Source organism: Aythya fuligula, chromosome 19, assembly GCF_009819795.1.
Source record: "Aythya fuligula isolate bAytFul2 chromosome 19, bAytFul2.pri, whole genome shotgun sequence".
Lineage (NCBI taxonomy): Eukaryota > Metazoa > Chordata > Aves > Anseriformes > Anatidae > Aythya > Aythya fuligula.
The window spans coordinates 2,674,569-2,701,595 of record NC_045577.1 but is presented as its reverse complement, the minus strand read 5'-3'; the positions used below and the strand labels follow the sequence as shown (position 1 = coordinate 2,701,595).

Below are 27,027 nucleotides of genomic sequence, written 5' to 3'. Positions count from 1 at the left end.
TTGTAATAACCTGGAGAAAAGTATTGCTGATGATCAAACACTGGCAGTTCTGATGTTTTGTCAAGTGTGGTTGGCTGCCCAGCAGGAAAGATAGCATGAAGCAAATGTCTGATTTTACTACTGTGGAAGTTGTTGTGTACCCAAAGGGTTTCCTGGTTAATGATTTACAATCACAAGACAGAAATTCTTGGGCATTTATATGCCTCCCTGCATGATAAAGGAGGCCCAAATGACAACTGCAAAACGTGGTGAGACAGCACCGCGCACAACACGGCTGTCAGAGCAAACACGCGAACAATGGGCTGCCTGTGGCAGGCCTCGAGCCCGATGTGAGTCACCGCAAAACCTCCGATTCTGCACTTTTGTCTGGTAACGTGGATCCCTCGGCGTGTGCGAGCCCTGCGTGCCCTGTAGGATCGCAGGGTGGCGGGATGGGGCCTTCTGACATGGCTACTGTGCAAACAGGGAGGGGAAGGGGCCCGGGCTGCTATGGCCATCATTGAAGTTTTCATCTAAAAGGCTCAGCTCGGGGACCATCTCAGGGACCATTTTGGGGGCCATCTCGGGACTATCTCAGGAACAGTTTCAGGGACCATCTTGGGGACCATCCTGGGTCTATCTCAGGGACCACCTCAGGGACCATCCTGGGACTATCTCAGGGACTGTCTCAAGGACCATCCCAGCTCCACCACACAGCACCCAGCTGCTCAGGAACCACAGTGATGCCCAGGAGACCTCAACAACCGCTGCGTCAGCAGCCGGGTGGCGGCTGGAGCCCATCTCACGAGGGGGAACCTCCGGGGGCTGGGGCAGGCCCGGGGCCTTTCTTTATGCTCTCCGTGGTGTGCAAACTCTTTTTTTTTTATTTAACACCGAGCGCTTTTCCGCGCACATCACCCCGGGACACCGAGCCCGTGAGGTGAAAACCCCGGGTGTATATGTGAGGGAGGGGGGCCGGGCGCAGGCCGCGGCCTGTGCTCGCCGTCGCCATGGCGACGGTTGCCAAGCGAGGGCCGCGGGCGGCAGAACCGGCGGGGCGGCGGCGCCTGCGCAGTGGCCGCCCGCCGAGCGCGAGCGCGCGCGCGCACGCCATCCCCGGGCCGGCAGCGAGCGGGCGAGAGCGGGGGGGGGGGGGCACGGGAGCGCGCGCGGGGCTTGCGCATGCGCGCGCGCGCGGTCCCGAGCGTTGCCAGCCCCGGCCCGGCGGCGGCGGCGGCGGCTGCAGCCTTCCTCCCCCCCCCCCTCCTCCTCTTCTTCCTCCTCCTCCTCCTCCTCCTCCCCGGGCCCAGCCTTCCTCCTCCTCCTCTCCTCCTCCTCCTCCTCCTTCCCCGTCAGCCGCCGCCCCCCCCGAGGCGCCGCCGGGGCTCTGCGGGCTGAGGCGGCGGCCGCCGTGCCCGGGGATGAGGCGGCGGTAGCAAGGTGAGGGCGGCGGGGCCTATGGGGGGGGGGGGCTGCTGCCTTCCTCCCTTCCTATCTCCCCCCCTTCCTCCTCCTCCTCCTCAGGGTGGGGGCGGGGAGGCGGGCAGGGCCGCGGCGGGGAGGGGAGGGGGAGCTGCTGGTCCCCTGCCTTCCTCCTCCTCCTCCTCCTCTCCTCCTCCTCCTCCTCCTCCTGCTGCTCCTCGTCCTCCCGGAGCATGGGCGTGAGGGAGCTGTGCTGCCTCTCCCGGGCCCGGCGGGGGTCGTCGGAGCCTCAGGTGCTGCCCCCGGGGGTGAGGAGCCGCCGGGGGGGCCGCCGAGCTCCCCCTGGCCGCCCCCCCCGTCAGGCCCGCGCTCTTTTGTTGTCCTTGCAGATGGTGGATGCTGAGGGCGGCGCGGGCGGCGACGGCGCCAGGCGAAAAATGGATGCCCTGGCGGAGAGCGCCCTGGAGATCGTCCCCTTGGAGCTCTACGACTCAGCCCGAGCGAAAATAGCCGCTAATCTGCAGTGGATCTGCGCGAAAGCCTACGGAATAGGTGAGGCCGCCGCTGTCAGAAGGGTGTGCGCTGTGGGGTGGGGGGGGTACTCGCCGCCTCCGCTCCCATCCCTGGCAGGAGGGAGCGAATCGAGCCCCGATCGCCTTTGTTTTAGATATCAATAACCTGACAGATCGTTGGCTTTTAACATTACGTGGCTCCTGGTACCCCCACCGGGGATAATGGAACCGCTCCGAATCGGCAAACCAGGCAGCAAATGCTCACCGATAACGTTCACTATGGTTATTGTTATTATCGTTGTTATTTATTACAAAAAAACGCACGTCTTGCAACGTTCAAATCCTCATTTTAGCCAGGTAGACTCTCAGTACTTGCAGGCCTCGAAGCCCATCAGGCTGTGGAGTGCTTCCTTGTCTAGTCATCTCGGCCGACAGATGTGAAGAGCTCGATGCTCTTTGTATGCTCGCCTAGGTGGTTCCTGTTTTGTTCTGCCAGGCTGCGTTATTAGGTTCAGAACGCCCTAAAAACCAAAGCATTTATGATTGGAAAAAGTCGTTTCTGTGAAAGAAACGTTGCGTGAGCAGATACAGTTTGTGTTCTGTGACATCAAGCAGCGAGGTGTGGGTGATGGAGGAGGAGTTCTTCCTTCCCAGATGTTGGTCTAAACCATTGCAGCCAAACATGGAAAAAGAAAGAGTTCCGGAGTCACATTTGCACAGTATCTTCCTGGCATCTGTTGAAATTTGCTTTTTTGTTAGGATCTTGATCTACCTGTCTATTTTGGGTTATTGCTGCTGGGTGCCTCTTGTGTTTAAGTAGCTTCATTATGAAGGAATATGCTGGAGCACTTGTTTATCCAAAACATAAAATAAAAGCATCTACAGAATCTTGTTTTGGAAAATGAGGTAGCCCTGTTAATCTAAGTCTAATTCGACAAACTCATAATATGCTTAATGGATTAGCACTAGCTTACTTTGTGACAAGGCTGGAGAAAAGCAGTGCATTCCTGCAGTTAAATATTACCCTTTTGGAAATAATTTCTAAATTATTTTTCCTTCAATATTACCAGCTCTGTCAGTGGTCTGGCCACATTAATGACAGCAGGGGAAATAGAAAGAAAATTGAGCTTTTGTAACGTTTAAAATTAGTGAAGGTATTTTAATACGAGCACCAAGAGATAAAAAATACTTTTATCAGATGAAGTTGAAAAACGTGGGGATTTGGGGAGGGTGTTAAGGAAATGTTGATAACTTTGGAGGAGTAAACAGGTGTTTCTTCTCGTATTTTGCAGTTGCTGGATTTGTTTGTGATGTTATTGGTCAGAGAGAAAATGGATATTTAGGCCAGGAAGATGCACCATTTACATTATGACTTTGTTTCAGGAGGAAGCTAATCCTGATTTAGGTTTGACTGGCACAGGTTGTGTGCTGCAGAGAAAACTTTGTGGCCTCGTGTTTATTGGTGGTGACTTCTGGGGCTCAGGGTTGTGACTACAGGTCTCAGATCAGTATGGTGGGAACAGCTCTGTTTGTGCACTTGGCAGCGCGGCCTTGCATTGAGTAAGTACTTTGCTTTCCTTTGACAAAGAATTTTGGAAAACCCACCTGTCATGATGGCAGTGGCATGGCTCTAGTGTGCAGAGGGCTGCAGCAGCATTTGCCAGGTTTTCTGTTTGTATTTAGGCTTGTTCAGATAATTTCTATTAATGTATAAAATGACTTCAGCAAATATTTTTGCTGGGTCTCTTGCTGTTGCATCCTTGGTTAGCTCCAGTGCATACGTTTTGGTTTTTGTGTGTGTGGATATCTTTTCAGAACCACGGCCCATGGAAATTTGGTTGATTTTTGAAATGGCTTCTGCAGTCGTCACATAGTAACCGTAGCTTCTAGCATGGCATTGCAGAATACTTAGAAATTTATAAGCCTCTTTAATTCATAGAGAGATGGGTTTAAAGAAGCTTTCTACATGATTACCATTTTGAGTAATATTTGAACTTAATACGTTACTTGTCATCTCTGTTTTGTTTTTTTTTTTTTGTTGTTGTAACGTTGGATGTTCAGGGAGTCTTGGGCAGCTACCAAGCAATTGTGATTCCATTTTTTTAAAGTCTGAAATCTCACTATGCAGATATTTTTCAGAGGGGCTTTTTGTTACATTAGGCTTAATTCTAGTTAGTTTGGTGAAAAAAGAAAGGCTCTCTGTTTATCATATTGAAGCACTCTTTTATGTTCTGAAGTAATTCTTGTCTGATAGGGTTTCCATAGCTGTCTTCAAGTGGCTGAGTAGAGTGTTTTTCTGAAATGTTAGATTTGGAGTTGCCATTATGAGTTGACTTAATTTTGTGCCTTCATCTTGCAAATGCTGGCGCATATCCTGGATTTCATTTTCACCTGAGCAGGCTAAGCTCATGCTTCAGTATGGAAATGGTCAAGAACAGGAATTAGGTTCTAGTGTGGACTGTTGCTAATAATCATTCTTCACTGTAGATTTTACCCAAAGCTGTATTTTCTATTTACTATTGCAAGGTATTTAAACTTTCCCTATCTAAGCAGAAAAAAATTCCATCCTTTGCATTTTTTTGTTTTTTTTTTTTTTTTCTTCAAGGACAAATTACTGATGGCATACCTTACATAATTTGGATTTGAGGTCTTAGTTTGGGATTTGTTTCCTTTGATGATGCATCCTTTCTTTTTTCTCTTCTGCCCGTGAAATGAGAATTTTGGTAGCCAAACAGCTGCGCACAGCGACCTTCCCTCCTCAGCACAAAATACGGCTGGAGTGAGAACTCCCCTTTTTGAATAGGAACGGAGCTGAATGCTTTGTTTCTGGCAGCACGTGGCTCCTCCTGCCTGTCTCTGGTGGCTGCCTGGTTGTCACAGATGGATTCTGTGGATGGGTTTTACAACTGTTTGCCCAAATTCTAGAAAAGAGAAGTGAGTGGAGCTGTGAAGGAAGGCGTTCTCCCATTTGCTGTCACCTCCCTCCTTTTCCCCAGATAACTCTGGGAGCATGTCCTGGATCTCTGTAAAAATTTATGGACAAGGATCTGGAAACCTTCTGCACACCTGAAAGATTATAATGAAGTCCATTCAGCTGAGACAGTAGTTGGAGGGGAGGGAAATTGATTAGAATAATCTTTTCCATCAGCAATCTTTGATGAGAACCAAATGTCTGCTTTAAGAATTCTAGCAGCAGTGTGAAAGCACAACTCTTAAGTGGCCTAGGAGCACGGGTGCCAGTGGGTTTCTGCAGTACCTGAGTTCACAGGGTGCTTCAGTCCCTTTGAAAACTTTGCTCTGACCTTGCAGAAGGGAGAGTAGGAGGCTTCGAGCAGCTTGGCAAGCCACCCTTGAGAGCGATCACTCTTCCCCCGTTAGTTGGATGAAGCAGGTTGCAGAGCAGCAGCCGAGCCCTGTGCTGATTTCTTGAGCTGCACCTTGGAAAAATAGGCAGTGGCAGTGGAGAACTTTGATTTTTTGGTGGATTGAGCTAGGCCAGCATTAATTTACGCACAGAAATTGATTTCCATCATCATGGTTATGATAAACTTCTATAGGTAAGGAGTGTATGAAAGTGTTGTCTGTCTTGTGTTGCAGTTTGCTGTGAGCAAGCGTGCTGTTCCCAGCATTTCCATAAGAAACGTTGCTGCTGCTTCATCACAGCTTGTAAAATTCAGGTTGTTCCGAATGAACCTGGTGGGCTTTGCTTATTTACACCTTTCCACGGCCTAGCATGTTTATGTGGGCTCCAGGCTTACTGCTAACAGCAGCCCGAGACGTTTCGCGAGATCCAGGCAGCAGAGCCAAGTGCTAATGTAATCCATTGTAGAGGAAATGCAAGTTGTGGCTTTTCTTGTCTTTGAAGTACTTAATACTTACCTGTTAAATAAGGTTTTACAGTACTGTAAGAGCTACACACAGTTGCCAGCTGGTAGGGGCACTGAGAAAACGTTTCCTGGGCTAAACTTGCCTGAGTAAACCCCTGTGTTCCCAGTCCCTATTCTGCCAGCTTTCTTCTCTGTTCTGTAATAAAAATATTTTTATGAAAGCTGTTGTGTTTTGCAAATATTCCAGTAGTTAAACGTTTTGTTTCTCTAATAAGGCCCGTTTCATAAACACTTCTTACTTCTGTGAAGTTTACAAGGTGAAGAATTCCATAATTCTTTTGTTTCCTCTGTTTAGCCAGATTTGTGGCTTTCTGCCTGATCAAAAGATAGGATAATAAAAGTGCAGTCACTCTCACCGGCAGTATACAAAGCCTTTAGCTTGTTTTTTTTTCCTACCCATTTTCCATAAATTTTTGTGTGTAATATTAGAGATCACTTCTGGAGTTTATAATAGAGCTCTGTAATGAGAACCAACAAAGAATGTTTTTGTTATAACGTACGTGGTCTGAGCTGCTGAGAAAGTGTAGCTTCTGCTTTGTTCTGCAGCTTAGAGGACTTCATGCAGCACTAAATAATTCTGTGAACAGATACTGATACTAATGAAATCTTACTCACAATTTGAATAAGCTTCGTTCTGTTTACCGTGATGCCTTGGCTCTCTTTCCATGTGAAACCAGTTCTTCATGCTTCTCGAGGTAAAGTCAGATCTGGCTGGCATCCACTTCTTCTGTTCAAGGGATGAGACAAATTTGTTCAGGATTGCTTTATTTTTCTTTATCAAATTGTAATCAGCTAATCGTCTCTGAACGGGTGTTTGTAAGTGAGATGGTAAAGAAATGGTCCCTACCCTAAAGCAAGGAGGGGAGAGCCTGGAAATAATTGTCTTTCTTGCTGTTGTTACACGTGAAGTTATTTTTGTAATCCTGTAAACTACCTTGTATGCAGAATGATTTATACTTGGAACTGACAGGTTTTTTTGAGAGATTAGAATTCACCAACAGGATACCAAAAGGATCGCTTAATGAGAAGTTATGCTGGCTTATTTTTGAGTGCTTCATCTCTTGTAAAAATAGGCAGCACAGGTATCTCTGCGCTAGACTCAAGGGGACAGGAAGACTTAAGAGTTTTTGCTGCTGAAATTTGGAGAAATGTTATCTTGTTTTTATAGGTGTTGGAGATAGCAAAACTGGACATCCTTGCTCTGTGAGTCAGCTGCACGCAGCAACTAACGTGGTACAACATTTGCATAAAGTCAGTGTCCAGTCAGCTCAGGTACTGAATGTAACATGGTGAATTCTTTGACAATTCTTAACAAAAACTTAGGACAAACTGAATTATTACGTATGCACTTTGACAGATCTGATGATCAGCTTGCACGCCATCTCGTTTTGAAGTTGCTATAGAAACACTGGTAGGCTTTGTTTTATGTCTTTTAAAAAGCTTGAAAAAGCTGTTGTAAAGCTTGCATTGGAGTCGATGCTAACATTTTTCTAGAGGTAACAACTGAGAGAGCAGGTTAGGAAAAGCAGAAGGGTTGCAAGCTTTTTGGTAACACGCAGAAGTAACTTCCTCTTGGAACTAGCATAGTATTGGAGACCACAATATAAGCAAGGAAAGGACTCGGTTTAGTTATTTAGTTTTGTTTTGCTTTGGTAGAATTTGTTAAACTTTGCTCAAGCTGAACTGCTTGTAGCTAGATCTCAGGCATTATTTGCTCAGAATTAAATTTTTACAGTTGATTTTGAGAATTCCAAAGCCCAATTGCCTAAAATCACAAGTTGTGATGAACACACAGTTGCTCTAAGGACAGTTATAGGGCATGAAAGTAAGGTGTTGAAGAAGACGCTTATGGAAACTGGGACTTGAAGGCTGGGACATTTTCTTCAAAAGGAGCGTTGACACATTCAGCAGTGAGGCAAGCAAAAAGCGTGTGGTGTGTTTGGAGACGGCGTTACTCCCCACGGTAGGGGTTGGGCAATCTGTCGGGGTGTCTGTGGCTACCTGTGTATCCGTGCATGCTGCTGGAGGTGAAATCAGCTTTAGGTTAATTCTTGTTGGTGTTGAATTGTCCTGAAACTGACAGCGTGTTTCTGAGGCTTTGACAGTTGGGAATCTTGGCACTTGTAAGGGGAGAATGTGCACACCTGGGTGCTGCAACCGATTGTTTCATGTGGCATTGTGCTAGAGATAAGAGTCATTAGCAGCGATGTGAAAGGCAGGTCTCCTGCATTGCACTTTTAGGTGCAGATTTTGAAGATGGATCTTGCAATTAAATCAATTAAATCACTTCTTGTTGGACGCTCCTGACCAGGAAGGCTGCGTTATCCCTAGTTTGAGCTGACTGCGTGGAGGACAGAGCATCTGCAGCTGCGATGAGTGGAAGTTTCTCAATGCAGAGTTGCTCTGTAGCATCCTTTTTGCATTATAGCTTTTTCTGCCATTTATTTCTCATCTGTGCCTGCTGTGTGGGTAATGTATTTATGTCCACAAGGAGAGTGTAAAGTAAATCTGAATTAAATAGCAAAGCTAATAATTCCACTCTTCAGCATTGAAGTATTTATATCTGAATTTTTCAGTGTGGCCCCTAGTTGGGATATCACAGTATTTGCAATGCTGTTCCCTGCTGTAACAGGTAGGCATTGGTCTCCAAACGTAGCTAGAAGTGTTGAATACACCAAGAATGTAGGAAATAAAGCTTGGCAAGTGTTTATGGTGAAGTAAGTTGCAAGTATTGGCAATTAATGTTTATGAATAACTTCAAATGATCCTATTTAAATAATTAGTCCTGCTACTAGAAGTTGTTTTTTTCTCCCCTGTATCTTCAATCCTGGTCATGTTATAATCCATTCGGTCTGTCAGCAGTTACAGGAGTTGGAGACATGAAGCTAGAGGGTTCTTCAGTATAGAATAATTTGGGATCTCTTGTCTGGAAGTTCAGAATAAAGAACAGTAGCCAAGATACAAGATGTATTTTTTTATTTTTTTTTTTTAAGCAAGAATCTTGAGTGTTTTTATGTCTGTGAGACATGGAATCTCTTTGCTAAGAACTGGGTCAATTCATTGCTAGACAAGAATTTTAAAAATCTTCACGAATGTTGCTAGTTTAAACAAGAATTAGTGTGGGGGATTTCGCTGCCTTTGTTAGGCAGGAAGCAGAGCAGCACGTTCCAGTGGTGTCTTCTGTTTTGATAAGGGTGGAAAAATCCCACCCCGATGGGTTGTGCCTGTTGTGTGTTAGTGGTGGAGAGAAAGCTTTTTGCCTTCGTTAGCAACTGTGCAAATAGAGATGCCTCACATTGTGTCACCCTTTAAAAGGTAGTAAATAGGATCCTTTTCCCAACATTTGTGGTTCTTTGTTCTGTTTGGTTTGTTTTTCCTTCTCTTTGAAGTTCATCAGTTGAATGTCTTGAGGGAGAGGTCTTGGCAGCAGCTTTTATGATGCAAGTTAGACTTGGACCGTTGTATATTGTGCCCAGCTGGCCTTTTAAAAGCCTTTTTTAAATTGTGCAAATCCTAATTTTTGTCTTCCTACTATTCTTCTGAATTCTATTTTACACGTTCTGGGTTGTTGAGTCCTTAGGTTAATTTGATTTAAAGTAGCACCAAACTGAAAACCGTCGGCTCCACGAGAGAGGGCAGCACACTATGCAGATTGACGTGCAGATGTGTGCTGCTGACACCTTTTATAGATGGATGTGGTCTGGATTTTGCATTATGTCAAAGACTGCACCCACAGTTCTTCCTGAACAGCAGTGTAACTAAATGCCACAGTAGGAAAAAGATAAATAGAATCTGTGTGTACTATTGGCAAATGTGGAATTACGCTACCACAATCGGAACACCAACCAATAACGCCTCTGTCTGCTGCTGCAATGGAAACAGTGACTTATTTTGTTGTATTCCATAAAGCAAGCACCTGCCTTGTGGAGAAGGAACCTGCAGAAAAGCTGAAGTGAGCTGTTTGCTGCTCGTGCTGTGGATGCCCAGGTAGTTGAAGTCCTGGGCATTGGCTCAGGGACGGGATTCCTGGGTCCAGCAGCAACTGGGCACGCAGCTCCAGGCAGCAGCTTCAGGCTGCCACCTCAGTTCCCAGCTCGAGGTGCTCCAAGGAACTGGGGGACACACCTTCCTACTAAAACCACCACGGCGAACACATACTGCATGTTTCAGGCGTTTTGAACTTGCATAGGTTTCAATTTTTTATGTTTTTAATCCTTTAAAACTTGGAGTGATGCTAATGCTCTTACCAGAACGTAGTTCATCATAGGTGTTCTGTGAGCTGGCATTCTATTATTCCCTTTTACAAATAATGTTACTGAAAAGCAATATGTCTTAGATAGCTGAAGGTGCATCTGCTTGTAATGAAGCTCGAATGTTGAATAATACGAGCTGCTTTACATTTTGGGCTGTGGATCCTTCCCCAGTCTTAGAAATGGAAGCTCCTCTTCTCCTGGAAATGGCAGCAGCCATTAAATGGAATTACCTTTCAACAGCCTTTGATTTTTAGGTCAGGTTGACTAATGTTAAGGAGATTAAAAATATTTGCGTTTACTATCTATTTCACTAAGAAGTGGACAACCTTGTTAACATACTGCTTATGTGGTGCCTGTGAGGTTTTATTGTATTTCCTGCCATCTTCAATATATGGTCTGTGTAGTACAGCATTCAGTGTCACTTAAGGGAAAAATGTTCTGTTCTAAAAACTTGAAAAAGCTTTCAATTTTTCAAAATAGGGGCAGTATTGTATGAGTAACTCTAAATCCCAGATAGGGCTGTTACGACAACAGTGGTTTACTACCCAGTTTTATTTAAGTGAGAGTACTTCTAGCTCCCGTAACTGATAGCGTTCTGGCTCAGTTTCTCATCTTTATGAACACGAGGTGCTCTGCAGCACACCAATACTGCGTGGCTTGTTTTGCAGTTCAGAGATATGCTTTGGGTAGGAATGTGTTCAACTGAAAAATTAATTTATGCTGGAAATGAGCTGAAAGTCAAAACATTGCCAAATTAGTAATTCTTTTAACTGTAGATGTACTTACTGAAATGAACTATTGAGGTGACTTCAGGGGAAGATCTTCATGGTGATCGGATGACATAGGATCCAAATTCATCTTTGAAAACGATGAAATGTCTGCCTTCTATTATAACAGTGCACTCAAGGCTGGCAAGTATGTTTCCTGGAGGTGAAGACTCCTGTACTCACTGCTGGGCTTTTACAAGTTGCATAGCTTCCATTCTGATTATTGAATATGAGTAGAAGTGTTTATTTCAGGGTTTACCTAATTATAACTTGTTTTATGCCCTTCCACTGATAACAAGGAAGTATCACAAGAACTTTTTTCAGCCTGCTAGCCTGTGATCTGAGTAAATAACTTAAAATGCCGGAAAAAAATAAAATGCCAGTTGTATACCGTAATTGGTAGAGTAATTGGTGCATTGTTGTGATTGAGCTGGGTCTTTCCCAAGGAACACCTAGAGATGCATAGAGGGCAATGGACTGATTTGACACTTCATTCTGTGAAATGGGGCTCTAGTTATTTAGGAAAGTTCCCTGGTAATGTGTAGGATTTTTTCTGAACTATGTGTGTGCTTTATGTAGTCAAAATAAGACAAAAAGACCTATGGAAAACCGTTTGTGATATGGAGCTGCAGGCCTACTGCATTCAGTATCTTCAGTGCTTGATTTTCTTCTCTCATGTGAACAAAAGGAAGAACTTCTTACTTCAGTCTGTACCTGGTGCCACTTACTGATGTCACTCAGTGAAACTTTCTTCTTTGTTTCAGACAATGTCCCGGAGGAGCTGAAGGACCCATTTTACATAGATCAATATGAGCAAGAACACATTAAACCACCCGTCATCAAGCTGCTGCTGTCCAGCGAGCTGTACTGTCGTGTCTGCAGCCTCATCCTGAAGGGGGATCAGGTGGCTGCTCTGCAGGGACACCAGTCAGTGATCCAGGCTCTGTCTCGAAAAGGGATTTACGTCATGGAGAGCGATGATACACCTGTGTCTGAATCCGACCTGGGCTGTGCACCAATCAAAATGGTTAGCTTAATTAAATCCACCTAATGATCTTTTTATTTAACACCATTTTAAACAGTTAAGGGAATGAAGAGCTTTTAATTTCTAGGTCACTAACCTCATGATTTTTTTCATTGTAAATACAGTTAGAATATACAAAGTTCTTTCCTAAAGGATTTAGTTTTTCAATGCTTTTTGCATTCTTCTTCTAGAGTTCTCATATGGCAATGATTGATGCTCTCATGATGGCTTATACTGTAGAAATGATCAGCATTGAAAAGGTGGTCGCTAGTGTCAAGCGTTTCTCTACATTCAGTGCCTCAAAAGAACTGCCCTACGATTTGGAGGATGCAATGGTTTTCTGGATTAACAAGGTAGAATTTACTTCAAGATGTGTGTCTGTTCCTTATGGGCAATTTTCAAATTTTTCCAAAAGTTCTGATGATTGTCTCTCTTACCTGTGCTTTTCTATCATCTTTGTAATAAATTATTCTGTAAGCTTTCTGTATTTTTAGAATGGAGTGACCATTAAATTGAGGGAAGGAAAAAAAAATCAGCAACTTCAGGAAACATTAAAATGCATCTGAAAATATCCTTTCTATTCTGTTCCCTTTTAGGTGAACCTTAAAATGAGAGAAATAACAGAGAAAGAGATAAAGTTAAAACAGCAATTAATGGAAAGTCCGGGGCATCAAAAGGTAAAACAAATTTATCTTCAGTCATAATTTTTTGTATTAGTGATTACTGGATTTAAATATAAACATGTCAGCATTTTCTTTGTCAGAAAACATGAGGCATCCAGTCCTTGAAAACCCTGAGATTTTGTGCATGCAGTCTGTTCCGTGTGTACCATCAGAGCCCTTCCTTACCTTTCAGTCCCCCTAGTAGCTTTAGACTTTCTTTCAAGTTTTAGTTTGACTAAAATAACTTGCTTCATTTTACTGTTTATAGAAAACTTCGCTCAGCTTTCAAAGCACAAAATATATAACATATATTTTGAAAGCTTTTGGGGCATATTCGTTTTACATGAATTTATTGTCTAATGTAAATTCAGAGGCTTATTCAGGTTGTATCTAGTAAGCATACTCCTAGCATTCAGCTGTTAGAGGTGTGTGTTTGCGATCCCACTCCCTCCCCTTTCTCTCTTGAAGTTATATCACAATGCACTAACACTGCAAAAACAAAGAACACTTTCATTTCTGGAGAATTTAAATTAATATTTTTCTAAAATGTAACATATACCAGCTATCTGTGCTCCCAATTCATGATTTAATAAAACCTTTAGAAAAGCTCTGCTATGCTCTTTCCTCTAGTTGGCATTGCTGTGCAAAGAGGATAAAATTTTAGCATGTGAACAAGGCACAATTATTTAACTTTAATGTCAGTGGCAAAGATTTTTATGTACTTTATATAGCAGCGTATCCTTCAGTGATAAGGGACTTAAGAGCTGTTTAATTTACAAGTTGCTGTGTGGTCCGAAGGATCCCTTTAACTATTTGACCTTCTACTGACTTTTGGGTCTCATTTTAATGTTTTTAAATTAAGCTTCTAGGCTACAGCCCCTCTAAAATATGAAAGTGTTTATTGCTCAAGTGCATTTAAGTACTGCTGCTTATAACTTGCATTGCTGATGTTCCTTTCCTATTCCTACATTCCTCTCCTTGCTTCCTGAGCAGTCTCCTTCCAAATGGTATTGGAAATTAGTACCTGTAAGTGAACTACTTTTACACCAGTTGTCATCCACAAAATCATGGCTTTTTAAAATTCCTTCAGATTGTTTGCTTCCATTCACAATGCTTCTTAAGCAGTCTTAAAAAAATAAAACAAACACGCTCTGTGTAAGCTTCTGGCTCATCAGGCTTAATTTTCATAACATGACTTTTGCATACTGTACAGCATATAGCATAATCACTTCACAGCACTTCAGAATTGTTTCCATGGTGCAGGAGTGACGAATATGAAGTGGAAGCCAAAAACTAGGAAATTAACAATGGCTGAAATTTCTGTATTTACTATTTTTGTCGCAAGTAGGTAATTGATCGCAGCACTAAGGTGATATAAAAGCTGGTCGGTTTAAATGGTTGCTTGATCTTTCAATCTATAATTAAGATGCGTAGGTGTTTGCATTAGTTCATTTTGTACTCGTGCTCCCAGGGTTGTTAAATCTGTCCAAACCAGAGCACCGTTATTCCTTGAGATGAGGTTAGAAGATTTGAGAAACCAGTTTGGGCCTATTACTACAGCCAATTGTATGGAATACAATTACAGGAATTGTATGGCGAAGTAAGGAAACTGACGCTGACATTATGGGAGGAAAGTTAACATTTTACATATCAAAACAAAATATTTTCTTTTTGATGAAGTGTGAAAACAAAAGTTTAAAATATATATATTGTGGGATTGATGCTGTAGTATACAAGCCTGCTTGCTTTTGGCTGAGCTTCCTGGTTTTGATTGAACTTGCAGAGATTATTCTTTGTTTTGGTGCTTTTCCTCGATACCTTTCCTCCTCCACTTGCTGGATTTGGTGCATTTCATCTTCTGTCTGGGAAGATGAGAGCTGTTGTCTCAGTTGTAAATTCCAAAGAGCAGCACTATTGTAAAAGGCAGGCATGATCTGGAAGTCACAATCTCTGCCTTTCCCCAGGGAGCTCAGTCTCGCCCTTCTGGCTCACAATCTAGTACTTGTTTAACTGAATCTATGGCCCACAGTAAAAACTTTAAATATCTGAAATAAAGGAAGTGTGCGTGGGGACCTGTTGGCGAATTAAACCCGCACGAGAACCCTGTCTTCCAGCCTCATTTAATGACTCGTGACAGTGTAATGAAGTGTTGCCCTAGTGCTTATCCCTTTGTGTGTGCCCAAAGATCACATCTGTATTGGAGGCCTACACCTGATAGCAATTCTAAGTTTCATGGAGGATGTTTTGTTTCAAGAGACAACTGGGTGAGAGTAGAAGAAATAGCTACAGGAGTGGAATTGACTTGCACGATACCATTGGGCAAGCTGGTGGTAAAGGAAGGAATAAATAGAAATAATCTCACTGCTAGTTCAGTATCCCTTAGATTATCCTGATTTACTGATGATTTTGCAGTCTCCTTAGTAGTTCTTATGCTGTGCCACCTCTCCCCTGTTTTTTCTTTCTTTTGTGATTTTTTTTTTTAGCATATATAGTTCTCTCTTTTTAGTTCAGTAGCACTTGTTTTTGTACTTCAATGCATACAAATGCCATTTATTTAATAAATAAATAAATAAATAAATCTCAAACCTCAGAATATACAGAATAATTTAGAATTGTCATTGTAAAAGACTGAATGGTTCAGAGAATTTAGTAGGGCAAAAAAAATTAAATGAAAAGAAAAACCACCTTGATATTGTGTGTTTTCACCAAAGCTTAAATAAAGAAGAGGTACTCTACAGATTTTACATTTAATTTCTCAGTATTGACTGTGGTTGGTTTAAATTCCATTTAAACCTATTGGAAAGGAAATATGTTTCTGCTTTAAATACAGGAGCAACTAACATTTAAAAAAAAATCTGAAGTTTGTCTTTTAATTTGCTTGCTTTGACGAAGTGGATAAATGATGAACCTTTTAAGCTAACCAGATCACCTTAGTGTGCATACTTATTTTACTAGACTTAATGACGGCTTTTCCAGTGCATAATGGATGTTGCTAATGCATTTGATTTGTTTTGTGTTTGAATAACTGCCATCGTGTATCTCACTATTTCTTTTTGTGTAAGCCTGATCTGATGCATGCCATATCGCACTGCATGCTGGAACCAGTGGAATATGCTCGTGTGGTACAGTATGATTCACATTCCATTACATATTTGTGGAGTGCTCTAGGCTGGGGAAAAAGATAATTTGCACCTGGTAAAAGGAGAGCAAAAAGAGCATTAGCATATAGATATAGCTTTTAGAGATACTTGCCAGGGAAACTTAACATAACATGTTTATGGATGTGGAAAGTAAATAAGTGAAACAGGTTCTTACTGCTCTGATTATAAGTGATCTTCATTCTTTGGAATAGATTTTTTTCTCAGCCTGTGCCATCCTCAGTTGACGCATATGAGAGTGTGTGTGTGTGTGCAGAGAGCTCCCCCAGGTTGTCTTGGAAAGTGTATAATACCATTGGTAAAAATCAAATTTTGTTTTGATCGTTAAATACACACTCCGTATTGGCTACTGCACTGGCCAAACATACAGCTATGTAGCATAGTAGATGTTAAGTGTTGTTAATGCCCTACGGTGTAAAAGGAGTGTTATCCAACACTGGAAGACATTTCTCTAGGCTATGTAGTATATTGTTCTTTTGCTTGCCACATCATTTTGCTGCTGGGACTTGGATACAGCCTTCTAGTCTAGCACATAGATCCTTCATTAAATATCAACATTAACATTTTTCTTGCAAAAATTGCAAGAAGCAAGCCAAGATTTGCTCCTTAGCTGGTTGGCTTTAGATACTCATCAGGTATGCTCAGTGCTGCGTGAGGGGCAGGGGCTAGATGGCAGAAGAACTTGATGTTAATCTAGAGTGAAATCGAGGAGAGTTTTGCCATTGATTTTTAAAAGGCCTTCCTGCAGAGCATTCTTGGAAGAAGCCACTTTTTTTGCTTTGCACGTTAGTATTGCATACTGGCTTGCCAGATATTCTGCATCTCTCCAAGAAAACTTTGCTCTCTGTGGACGTGATGGCAAGTCTGGATGTGGGTAACGTGAGAAATTGCTAGCTCATCTTAATTTCTTTTCCCCAAAGCTTTAAGTGTTTACGTGTAGTTATCTGTGTCTCTTTCTTTGGATCTGCTGCATTCATGCATCTGTGTGGAAGGATTTTGACAGAAATTGCTTGTAATAAATTAAAACGTGTGTATGAAGCTAAGAATTCAGTAGCATGGATTGCTTCCAGATATGAGGAGAATGTTTAAAGAGGAAGCACCGTATTCTTCTGAATTGGCTTCCATTGAGAGAAGAGTATAATATAACCTTGTATGCTGTTCTTGACTTAGATAAAGCAAAATGCTGTAACGGATCCACCATAAAGAGTTTACAGTACAAGAATTCCTGTTTTCCTAGGCATCACATGAACACTAGTTTTCTTTTTTAGGTGCGTTACCGAAGAGACCATCTTTCAAGCAGGCAATTACCTTACTTCCCTTTGCTTGAAGACTTGATGAAGGATGGTAGCGATGGTGCTGCTCTTTTAGCTGTGATACACTATTATTGTCCAGAGCAAATGAAACTGGATGGTATGTAATAAAGGTTTCTTAAATAAATATTCTGAAGTCTTTGAAAGTTGAACTAGAAATGCATTATCAGATAAAAAAGCAGCACATCTATGAGGTGGTGATCTGTACCAAATTAGTCAGGTTATGTATGAGATCTGCATAAAATCAGTGTATTAAAATACGAACACCTTCTTGATTTCTGATCTAGAATCAAAAGCTAGAATTTAACCTAGATTGAAAATAGGTTCTACTATTTTTTTATATTTTAGTTTGTTGTTATGTTTGTTTTCTGTAGTCTGTTTACCTTTTCCGTGACTGTGATAGAATCATGGATTCTAAAATGAATGCAAAATTGGTAATGTGTTGTGTACTTTTCCTCCCCCCCATCCTATTCCTGTCCCTCTGGTACTTAACAGGTAGAGATGTCACTGCTAGCCAATAAATACTGAATGGTATATAAGCACTCTGAAGTTCCTGTACACAATATTTCTATTAGTGGTGGATGGAGGGTTAATTCACTGGGATAGTGTCAAAATTTTTCTTTCTCATCTTTCTAGATATTTGTTTGAAGGAGGTCACATCAATTGCAGACAGCCTATATAATATTCAACTTTTGAGAGAATTCTCAAATGAGTATCTAAACAAATGCTTTTATCTCACATTGGAGGACATGCTGTATGCTCCTTTGGTTTTAAAGGTAAGAAACATAGCAAAGGATATACTTTTAAATAAAACAAAGGTAAGTCATTAGTATATACATGTATTATTGTGACATGTACTTTTTTCCTTTTTTCTAGCCTAATGTCATGGTATTCATTGCGGAACTCTTCTGGTGGTTTGAGAATGTCAAACCAGACTTTGTACAACCAAGAGATATTCAGGAAATAAAAGATGGTAAGTTTTTAATGTTTCATAAATATTAGCATGTTATTTAAAAACATTTACATTATAGTGAAACTGTTGCACAGAGATGTTTCCTTTATAGTTTTGTTTCTACTTGAGCCTTCTGCTGGCTGGGGGTTCTTTGAAAGCAGTAAGAAGGGAAGCAAGGTTAGTCCTAGATCCACTTGTGGTTTGAGTCCTAAATTTTGGAATGAGATAGGCAGAATAGGCAGATTTTTTATTTCTCTAAACCCATTAATTATTTACTTCCTTTCCATTAAGGTCGCTGTAAGATATATATTTTACATGCAGGTTATTATTTCAGGTTTCATTTTAGTTTTGTGTTGTAAAGTTTTCAGTACATTTGAGTGAAATCTGAAAAATTCCTTTTCTGTTTTGTTATTTCAATGGTTAGTAGAAGTTGTGTTAATGTTATAAATATATGCACAGTTAAAACAGTGTTGCAGCAGAAGAGCAGTCGTCCACCTGTTCCTATTTCCAATGCAACCAAGCGAAGTTTCATGGCTAGCCCTGCTAGTACAACTCCAGCAGACTTGCATCCCACAGCTCAGACAGGCTCTGAAGCTTGCAGCAGATACTACCTACACCCTGAAGAACCTGACTACCTGTAAGTTTGCTTTCATGTTGTTTAGATTAAACTTCAAATTTATGCTTCCATTTGGGTAACATAGGAATTTTTGTTGCTAAATGTTCCAATTTTGCTACAAATTTTCTGCACATAATTTGAATTTATTCAATTTGTAAAATAGTCTCAAGCTCAAAGAAATACCTGTCACTGTTATGTTCAATCTTTGGCAAATTCCAGTAAGCCTCACCACTAAATGTCACAACTGCGTTATAGAAGAAATTCTTATTTCTGTTTTGAAGAAAATGTGAAATGTGAAAATTGTCCAAGCATCTCATCTTTACTGGCGATATTCTCTTAAGTGCTGGTTTAAAAACAAACAAACAAACAAAAAAACCCCGCTGGTCTAATGTACAAGCAGGTCAATCACAAATCTTTTCAGCTGAAGTAAGTTTGAGGGGAACTAGTAAGTTATTTCAGCCTTTACTTTGTCTCTAAAATGTAGCTTGTATAACAGTACATTAAAGTCACTATTTAAAAATGTAAGAACACTTTGGTTTCAGGTAATAGTGTACTTTTCTGTTGTTACATATGAAAACCTTTATTTCTTTTTAGGTAATTTCTTTAACATTAGAGTTAATGACATGATCTTGTGTTTTAGAGGAGGAAAAGGGTTACCTATTACCCGTGTATCTTCCCCTACTGTATTGCTTTCTTCTCTTGTTATAGAAAAAAAATCTTGTACTAACAAGTTGTTGCTTTTCTGAATTAGTGGCAAAGGAGGAAGCCCTGCCTTTAGTCCTTCCCATCCACTGCTCCCTTTGAGACAAAAACAACAAAAATCTTTACAGGGAGAAGACAGCCCTGGTAAGTCTACCTTGAATTTACATTTCAACAGACAATGACCATTCCTGTCAGTATAGTAACGAAGGGAAAAAAATATTTTCTAAATAAAGAGAATAACATTCATTTTTGGTAGTATTTATACAGAAACAGTTATAATTTGTGTATCGTTTTCTGTGTTTTTTTTTTTTTTTTTTTTTTTTTTTCCTGTGTGATTTGAATTTTAGCAAATTAAACGCTTCCACGCTTGGAAACCCAAAAGTTGTATATGTGTATAAAAAATCTATATATATTATGGTGTGTGTGTGTATATATATGCACACACATTCAGTGTCACTTTTCATTGTGTTAGGCTTTTATTTTCTTTGAATATTCCAGCAAATCTGTTTTCTGCTGCCATCTCTTGGTGGAGCAACGTGTTCGGTTTGCTATAAAAGAAAATGAAACTCCTATTTGAAAGACGGTTTCTAAAACATTAACTGTTTAAAAATATTTCAGGTCATCGACATCGTTCTAATTCTCTGACCCGTGTTGATGGGCAGCCACGAGGTTCAGTTCTTGCATGGCCGGAGAAGAAACCCAGGTAATGGGTGCTTTTAAGTACTACAATGCTGTTTAATGGAAAGATACTCAATACTGTGACAATTTCATTGTAGTAATATGGTATCAATTCCTGGCCTAAGACTTTTTTTTCTTTAAAAAAAAAAAAAAAAAAAAGGCATTTTCACAGATGCCTGGATTTAGGGTTTGAACTGAAAATACTTTAAACATGATTTTCATTAAGCACTGTTAAAAATTTAAGTATCGGAAGTTGTTTACCATTGCTGGTCACTTTTTCTGCTGGTTACATTTCTTAAGTGGAGCAAAAATTTTAGCTGTGTTTATTACAGTCCTTAATTCAACAATTTGTAACTTCTTGTACATAAGCATCATGTTCTTTTCTTTTCTAGGCCTCTGTCTCAGCCAACCCCATTTGCTCTTCATCATTCTGCCAGCACTGATGTGGACCCTGGATCTGGTGATAGCATTAGTCTGGCTAGATCAATCAGCAAAGACAGTCTTGCTTCAAATATTGTTAATGTAACTCCCAAAAACCAGCCCCATCCTCCGTCAATGAAAACTAACGGGAAGAGCTTGCTGAACAATGTTGAAATAGAGGATGAAGACGAAGAGCTTATTGCAATAATCAAATCTGAAGAAAGGCCAAACCGTGGTGATCTTGAATTGCAGAATGCGTCAGCCAGGGTACCCAGCATCGTTGCGACAGCATGGTCTCCAAAAATAAATAGTGAGACTTTAGAAAGCAAACCAGACAGTTTTTACTTGGAGCCCTTAATGCCTGCAGTTCTAAAACCAGCAAAGGAAAAGCAGATAATCAATAAAGAGGATGAATGTGGGGAGGGGAAACAAAGGAGTTTTATAACAAAGAGATTAAATGAGGGACACTTGCCTCTGATCCGCAAGAAAACAAGCAGCAGTCATGGTGACCATGATCTCAATAGGACTTTTACTCCAATTTCTAGTTCGGATTTCACTTCAGTTGCGGACTCTGGTACTGCAGACTCAGTAGCACTGCTGGAGGCAGGGTTAGAAGCTTCCAGACCTTTGGCTAGTAGCAGTTTAGATCCGTCTATTCAGGATCAACCTACTGGAGGATTTTTTCTTCACGCTGCTAAATCTGATGATGACATAGCAAGTAAAGTCAACGTAAGTTACGTGAAAAGTCTTAATTCGCATGTTCCAGATACTACATGGACTATGGTGAGACAGGACTCTGATTCAGATCTCTTAGACATAGAAGACACTGAACAGGACTTGGTAGTCATAGATGATCATCCTATAGTCGCTAAATACATAGGTGAGGAAGAATCTGCAAAATTGCAGGAAGATATGAAGGTAAAAGAACATGAAGATAAGGACGATGCAAGTGGACGTTCCAGCCCATGTCTGAGCACAATTTCTCAAGTTAGCAGTGTGTCAATGGCTAGTGGGAGTGTCCGAATGACCAATTTCGCAGAACGAAAGCTTCAGAGGCTTAATAGCTACGAAACAAAGTCCAGCACAAGTAGTTCGCAAAAGACCACGCCGGATGGGTCAGAAAGCTGTCCAGCACCACTGACCACGTGGAAACAGAAGCGAGAACAAAGCCCCAGCAGGCAAAATAAAGATAATGTTAATCTTTTAGCTTCCGAATTGGTGCAGCTTCATATGCAGTTGGAAGAGAAACGAAGAGCAATAGAAGCTCAGAAGAAGAAGATGGAAGCCTTATCAGCCAGGCAGCGACTAAAATTGGGCAAGGCGGCTTTCTTGCATGTTGTTAAAAAAGGGAAATCTCCTGATGTTCCGCAACCACTTAAACCAGAACATTTTCCAAAAGAATATCCTCGGCACAATGGTGAAGATTTGGATGAAGTCTCTTTGGGTTCCAAGTCTGAGGAGTTTTTTGTGAAGGAGGAGGAGAGGGAAGAAATGCTGAACGATGCTCAAGAAGTGGCAAAAGTAAAAATGCAAGAAAGCTTAGCTTTTGTTGAGCAACATAAACCTAAAGACTCTGCTGCTATCCATGAATTGGAAAAAAGTAAAATTATTTCTGCTGCCCTCCTAGAAGACAGTGTTACAGAAGTAGATATTAATGAATGTGATCTTTCTATTGAAAAACTAAATGAAACAATCAGCACACTCCAGCAGGCTATATTAAAGATCTCTCAGCAACAGGAACTACTTATGAAATCTCCAACAGTGCCATCGCCAGGAACCAGAAGTAATACTCAGGACCAAAAGGTAAAACCATCGATTCATTTTGTTGAGCCCCTCTCACCAACTGGAATGAACAATCTTCGTAAACCACCTCGATTTGGTCAAGGAAGGAATCCTCGATCGGGAAGACCATCTGATTTGAAAGTCCCTAAAGACAGACAACAAAATTCAGCACGTGTTAAAACTCCAACACAAAGCCTAGAAACATTACCACATTTAAGACCGTTCTCATCCAATAGCTTGTCAAAGACTCCAACAGAAATAAGCTTGGAAAATAGTCCTGATCAGGGAAGCGTTTCTCAAGAAAAGTGTTTCTTTGATACCTATAGACTTCACGATGAGAGTAATCAACGGGCACTTGTTCTCTCCACCTCCAAAGATGAAAATATCATTTCGGAAATGAGCAAGGAGGTGAATAACAGCTTCAAAGAAACAGGGTTGAATTCTTCTGATGGCTCAGGAAAAGAAAACGTCCCAGTGGATGAGCCACTGAGAAGCAAGGCTAATCTCATTGAAGTAGATTTATCTGACTTAAAAGCTCCAGATGAAGGAGAACTTGAGAACCAGGATAGCTCTACAGATATAATTAGTGAAGGTGATCAGAAGTCTGGTGTGGGATTTTTCTTCAAGGTAAATATGTTACCTTTGTATGTTTTGTTATTTGTACGTGTTTGTCCAGCATTAGAATTTTTTCCCACTTCATTCTTGCATCTTCTGAATGTTTTGGTTGCAACACTATCACTTTAAAAAAGTGCATTTGAAAAGAGTTGCTTGCAGAGGAAAAAAAAATTGACAATCTATGAAATCAGTCTCCTGAAATTGAGAGCAATCTCCTGTTAACCTCACTAGGAACCGGGACTAACCTTGCTTTTCTTCTTTCCCTTAATTTTTTTCTATGTGAGTAACAGACAAACATACATAGACAAACATGCAAATATTTTGTTAATACTTAGCACAAAAAAAATCACTGAATGTAATGAGAAGAATTTACCGTTTTGAAATCCGAGCATTCTGTGAACCTGCAGCAACTGAAAGAAAACCTGCCCACGTTCTTTCAGAAATTTTTAAAACTTATCTGGAAGCTGAACATCTGAATTGGGGTTTTTGTTCATTTGCAACTGAGCTTCTCTGGTTTTTGAGTGGGCTAGCAGCCTAAAAGGTCAAGGGCTCTAATGGGGAACTTAGCTGGGTGACTGTAGGTAAAAGCAACAAATCAGATGCTCAAAGGCAATGTTGGAAGAAATTGTCGTCTTTCGTGCAGTTCTTGTTTTTGTCTTGTGATGGTGGAGCGTAGATGTCATGATAAAAACGTGTTAAATTGAAGTAATTTATCTCATTTCACACCCAACTCTGGCTTGGGAAAAGGCTTGTTCAGCTTTTGTTTTTAGAGTCTGGTGGTATTCCGTATATTATTGGGTTGGATGTTTTTTAAATATCACTGGTTCTAGTCCAGTACATTTAGGATCTTTATTTTTACTTAGCAGTGATTACTATAAATATCTATGATGTGCTGACATGACGGGACTTTCTTTTTTTGAATTTCTGATTCAAAAAAGTTCAGGTTGGCAGCGTCAACCTCGATAAATTTGGCTTCTAATCTTGTGTAGTGTGATTCATATTGAATGACTTAAAGGTTGTCATTTATGCTGGGGTTATTTATACTCTATCCTAGGCAACTTTGTAGTTCCGTAATACTTTGCAGTTTAATGAGGTTTTGTGCTGGGTAAGCGTAATTAAAACAAGTCAGAGTAAGATGCGACCATATTTTCTTCTCATGGAGTTAAAGGAAAGCTTCACGTCAAAGTTCTCCTAAGCACTAAAAAATTCAAGGTTGTTTTTCTGACTTATGCTTGTCAATTCTAAAACTAAGGATTTCCAAAAGCATTAGCTTATGTTTTCCTAAAAATCTTTCTGGAATCCTCAGCAATTTCGTGATGTCCAGTTCAATGTATTTTCTTGTATTCTTTAAAGCTTTCTATCCTTATGAATCTTGCAGGACGAACAGAAAGCAGAAGATGAGTTGGCAAAAAAACGTGCAGCATTCCTTTTAAAACAGCAGCGCAAAGCTGAGGAGGCTCGGATTCGGAAACAGCAGCTGGAAGCTGAAGTTGAGCAAAAAAGAGATGAAGCTCGGTAATAATGTGGGAAGGGATACTTTTTCTCCTCTTTAAGATGAGGAAAATTTGTGTATGTTAAACACTGTGTTTGTTTTTCAGTCGCAAAGCTGAAGAGGACCGAATACGCAAAGAAGAAGAGAAGGCTCGTAGAGAACTGATCAAGCAAGAATATCTAAGGAAAAAACAGCAACAAATCTTGGAGGAGCAGGGACTTGGGAAACCCAAATCAAAGCCCAAGAAACCCAGGCCAAAGTCGGTCCATCGTGAGGAGTCTTACAGTGATTCAGGGACAAAGTGCTCTTCTACCCGTAAGAATTTTGAGGAGTTTGTTCTCAATGAGTCTGCAAATCTGCTTTAACAGAATGTGTTTCACATTTTATCTTTTGTTTTGCAGCTGATAATTTAAGCAGTGCTCAGTCTGGTTCCAGTCTGTCTTTGGCCTCAGCAGCAACAACTGAACCTGAAAGTGTACATTCTGGTGGCACGCCATCCCAGAGGTAAAGATACTTGAAAATAAATGAAGGTTAAGCCTCTGTTATGAAATAGTGTTGGGATTCACTGTTGTTTACTTCAGTTTGCCATCACAGAGGCACAACAATAATTAGGTGAATTCATGTTCTATTTCATGTGGCTGCCAAGTTTGATGGTCTGTTTCAAACTTGACATTTTGTTTTGCTGTTTCCTAAACGAATAATAAAATTTTGCCTCTATAATCTGGCAGGGACAGTCTGACAATTCTGAGGAGGAAGAGGGACAATAATCTGTTCATTCAGGGCTAGTGACAATTTATTTAAGATTTGACAGGGGGTTGGCATTTGGCGTATCATAATTATTTTCCCTGTTACTCCCCAACAGAGTTGAATCGATGGAGTCCTTACCAATACTGAGCAGAAATCCTAGCAGAAACACAGAAAGAGACTGGGAGAACGCTTCAACAGCATCTTCCATTGCTTCAGTGGCAGAATACACAGGTGACTATTTGAGTGTTGGTTACAAATAGCAGGCCATAAAAAGTTCTGATATGTTTGGTGTGATTTGTAACTTCTGGGAAGTTGTCAAGCCTAATTTGTTCTGTTTAATATCTAAAAGTAAGTTATTGGAGAAAAAACAATACCTTTTACCTTTTATATACCTCTGATGAAAGAAAATCTTAACGTTCATAAGCGTTGGGCAAATGAAGGTTACTGATCTATCTTCCTTTAGGTCCAAAGTTATTTAAGGAACCCAGCAGCAAATCAAACAAACCGATTATTCACAATGCTATATCTCATTGCTGTCTTGCTGGAAAAGTGAACGAGCCACATAAGAATTCAATATTAGAGGTAAGCAATAAAATATAAAATCATCAATGCACTCACAGTAATTTTGTCTGCAATACTCCCTTCGTAATCCTACTGATGCACTGCAGTGAATACCATTTCCCAAAATGTACCTGTGAAATGAGGAATGTTGTCAGTAACTGTCTGGTGTTTCAAAAAAAGTTTAACACTTATTTATCTGTATGTGAAAGCTGAAAGCTGGGCATAAGGTGAGATTTTTCACTGAACAATCTTGTGTGTATGTTTGCTTATTTATTTTTAATGCAGGAACTTGAAAAATGCGATGCCAACCACTACATCATTTTGTTCCGTGATGCTGGCTGCCAGTTCAGAGCACTTTATTGCTACTATCCTGACACTGAAGAAATCTACAAGCTGACTGGAACAGGGCCAAAGAGCATCACCAAGAAAATGATTGACAAACTTTATAAGTACAGTTCAGATAGAAAACAGTTTAATGTAATTCCAGCCAAAACCATGTCTGTCAGTGTGGATGCTCTTACTATTCATAACCACTTGTGGCAAGCCAAGCGACCTGCAGTGCCAAAGAAGACTCAGACTCGCAAATGACACTGAGCTCTTGGGGAGAAGATTGCTGAGTGGGATTGCAGCAAATGAAGACATTTCCCTACAGTTTGGTATGAAATGTGCAGAACCATAAACATTTTTTAAGAAGCTTCTAAACAGAAACCATGGATGCAAGTTATTAAGAATGAAGGAACATTGTCGGTGTTTTTTACAAATGATAAATCTGCTGTTACACCCAATGCTAACTACTGTGGCTTTCAACTGATGAGGGACTGTGCATGTAGCAAGATCTTTAACAAGTGGATTTCCTTTTACTTGAAGCTTTTCATCGGTACAAATTGGGAATTTAGTTCTGTTTCCTCTCCGCCTCATTCCCTCCTCCTTCCTGTCATTCTTAAAGTTGGCAAGCTCTGAACTTCAGTAGAAGATTGAACAGATCTTGGGTGAAGTGTTTTGGGTTTGGTTTGGTTTTTTAAACAGTCTTTAGGGAAATCTTCCTTTCAGACCCTTTTGAGGAACTGTTTAATACATCAAATTGTTGTACTGTATCTACTGCCAACGTAAGTCCAGCTCTCAGATTTCTGAAAAAAGCCCCAACTTGTGCTGCTCAGAACAGTTTTACTTGCAGTATCTGTTTAGGATAAGCATTGCAAGGATTGCAAAAGCCAGTCTTTTTTTAAAAATAAAAAAAAAATAAAAAAATAATTGTTCGCAAATTTAAAGATTTCTGGAATACAATCATGAAGAGGCATACAGGTGCTACTGGCTGGAACATGCCTGACTGAAACTTGAGGCAAGCTGAACGGAGCAGAGTTGTTATCGATTTCAGTTTCAGGTAGTGTCCTAAAGATTTGTTTGCTTTAATAAAAATGGATCCTGGTAGGTATAGAACATTTCCACTCTGAGCACGCTAATCCTGTACGATGGTGCACTTAATGATCA

The 27,027-nt window shown here is 40.8% G+C and overlaps 1 protein-coding gene across 2 annotated transcripts; it reads left to right on the top strand.

Moving 5' to 3' along the window:
• Nucleotides 1-1,335: 1,335 nt before the first annotated feature.
• CAMSAP1 (calmodulin regulated spectrin associated protein 1) lies at nt 1,336-26,761 on the top strand. 2 transcript variants are annotated; one of them, XM_032200101.1, is made up of 19 exons: nt 1,336-1,419; nt 1,791-1,953; nt 11,585-11,847; nt 12,036-12,197; nt 12,441-12,521; nt 13,500-13,532; nt 16,933-17,074; nt 17,611-17,750; nt 17,851-17,947; nt 18,386-18,563; nt 19,294-19,388; nt 19,863-19,947; nt 20,315-22,751; nt 24,118-24,254; nt 24,338-24,546; nt 24,633-24,735; nt 25,094-25,209; nt 25,442-25,560; nt 25,825-26,761. In XM_032200101.1, the coding sequence occupies exons 2-19, from the start codon at nt 1,791-1,793 to the stop codon at nt 26,125-26,127; spliced, it is 4,863 nt and encodes a 1,620-aa protein (XP_032055992.1). In that variant the 5' UTR covers nt 1,336-1,419; the 3' UTR covers nt 26,128-26,761. The 2 variants fall into 2 exon arrangements, with proteins under 2 accessions (XP_032055992.1, XP_032055993.1); XM_032200102.1 differs by lacking the exon at nt 13,500-13,532.
• The last annotated feature ends 266 nt before the right edge of the window (nt 26,762-27,027 follow it).

Bases quoted from the DNA above. Each gene is read 5' to 3' on its own strand.
- CAMSAP1 (XM_032200101.1), top strand. From the start codon at position 1,791: ATGGTGGATGCTGAGGGCGGCGCGGGCGGCGACGGCGCCAGGCGAAAA. The intron at 17,751-17,850 runs GTAAGAAACATA...CCTTTTTTCTAG, and splicing joins ATGCTCCTTTGGTTTTAAAG to CCTAATGTCATGGTATTCAT. The intron at 24,547-24,632 runs GTAAGAATTTTG...TTTGTTTTGCAG, and splicing joins GACAAAGTGCTCTTCTACCC to CTGATAATTTAAGCAGTGCT.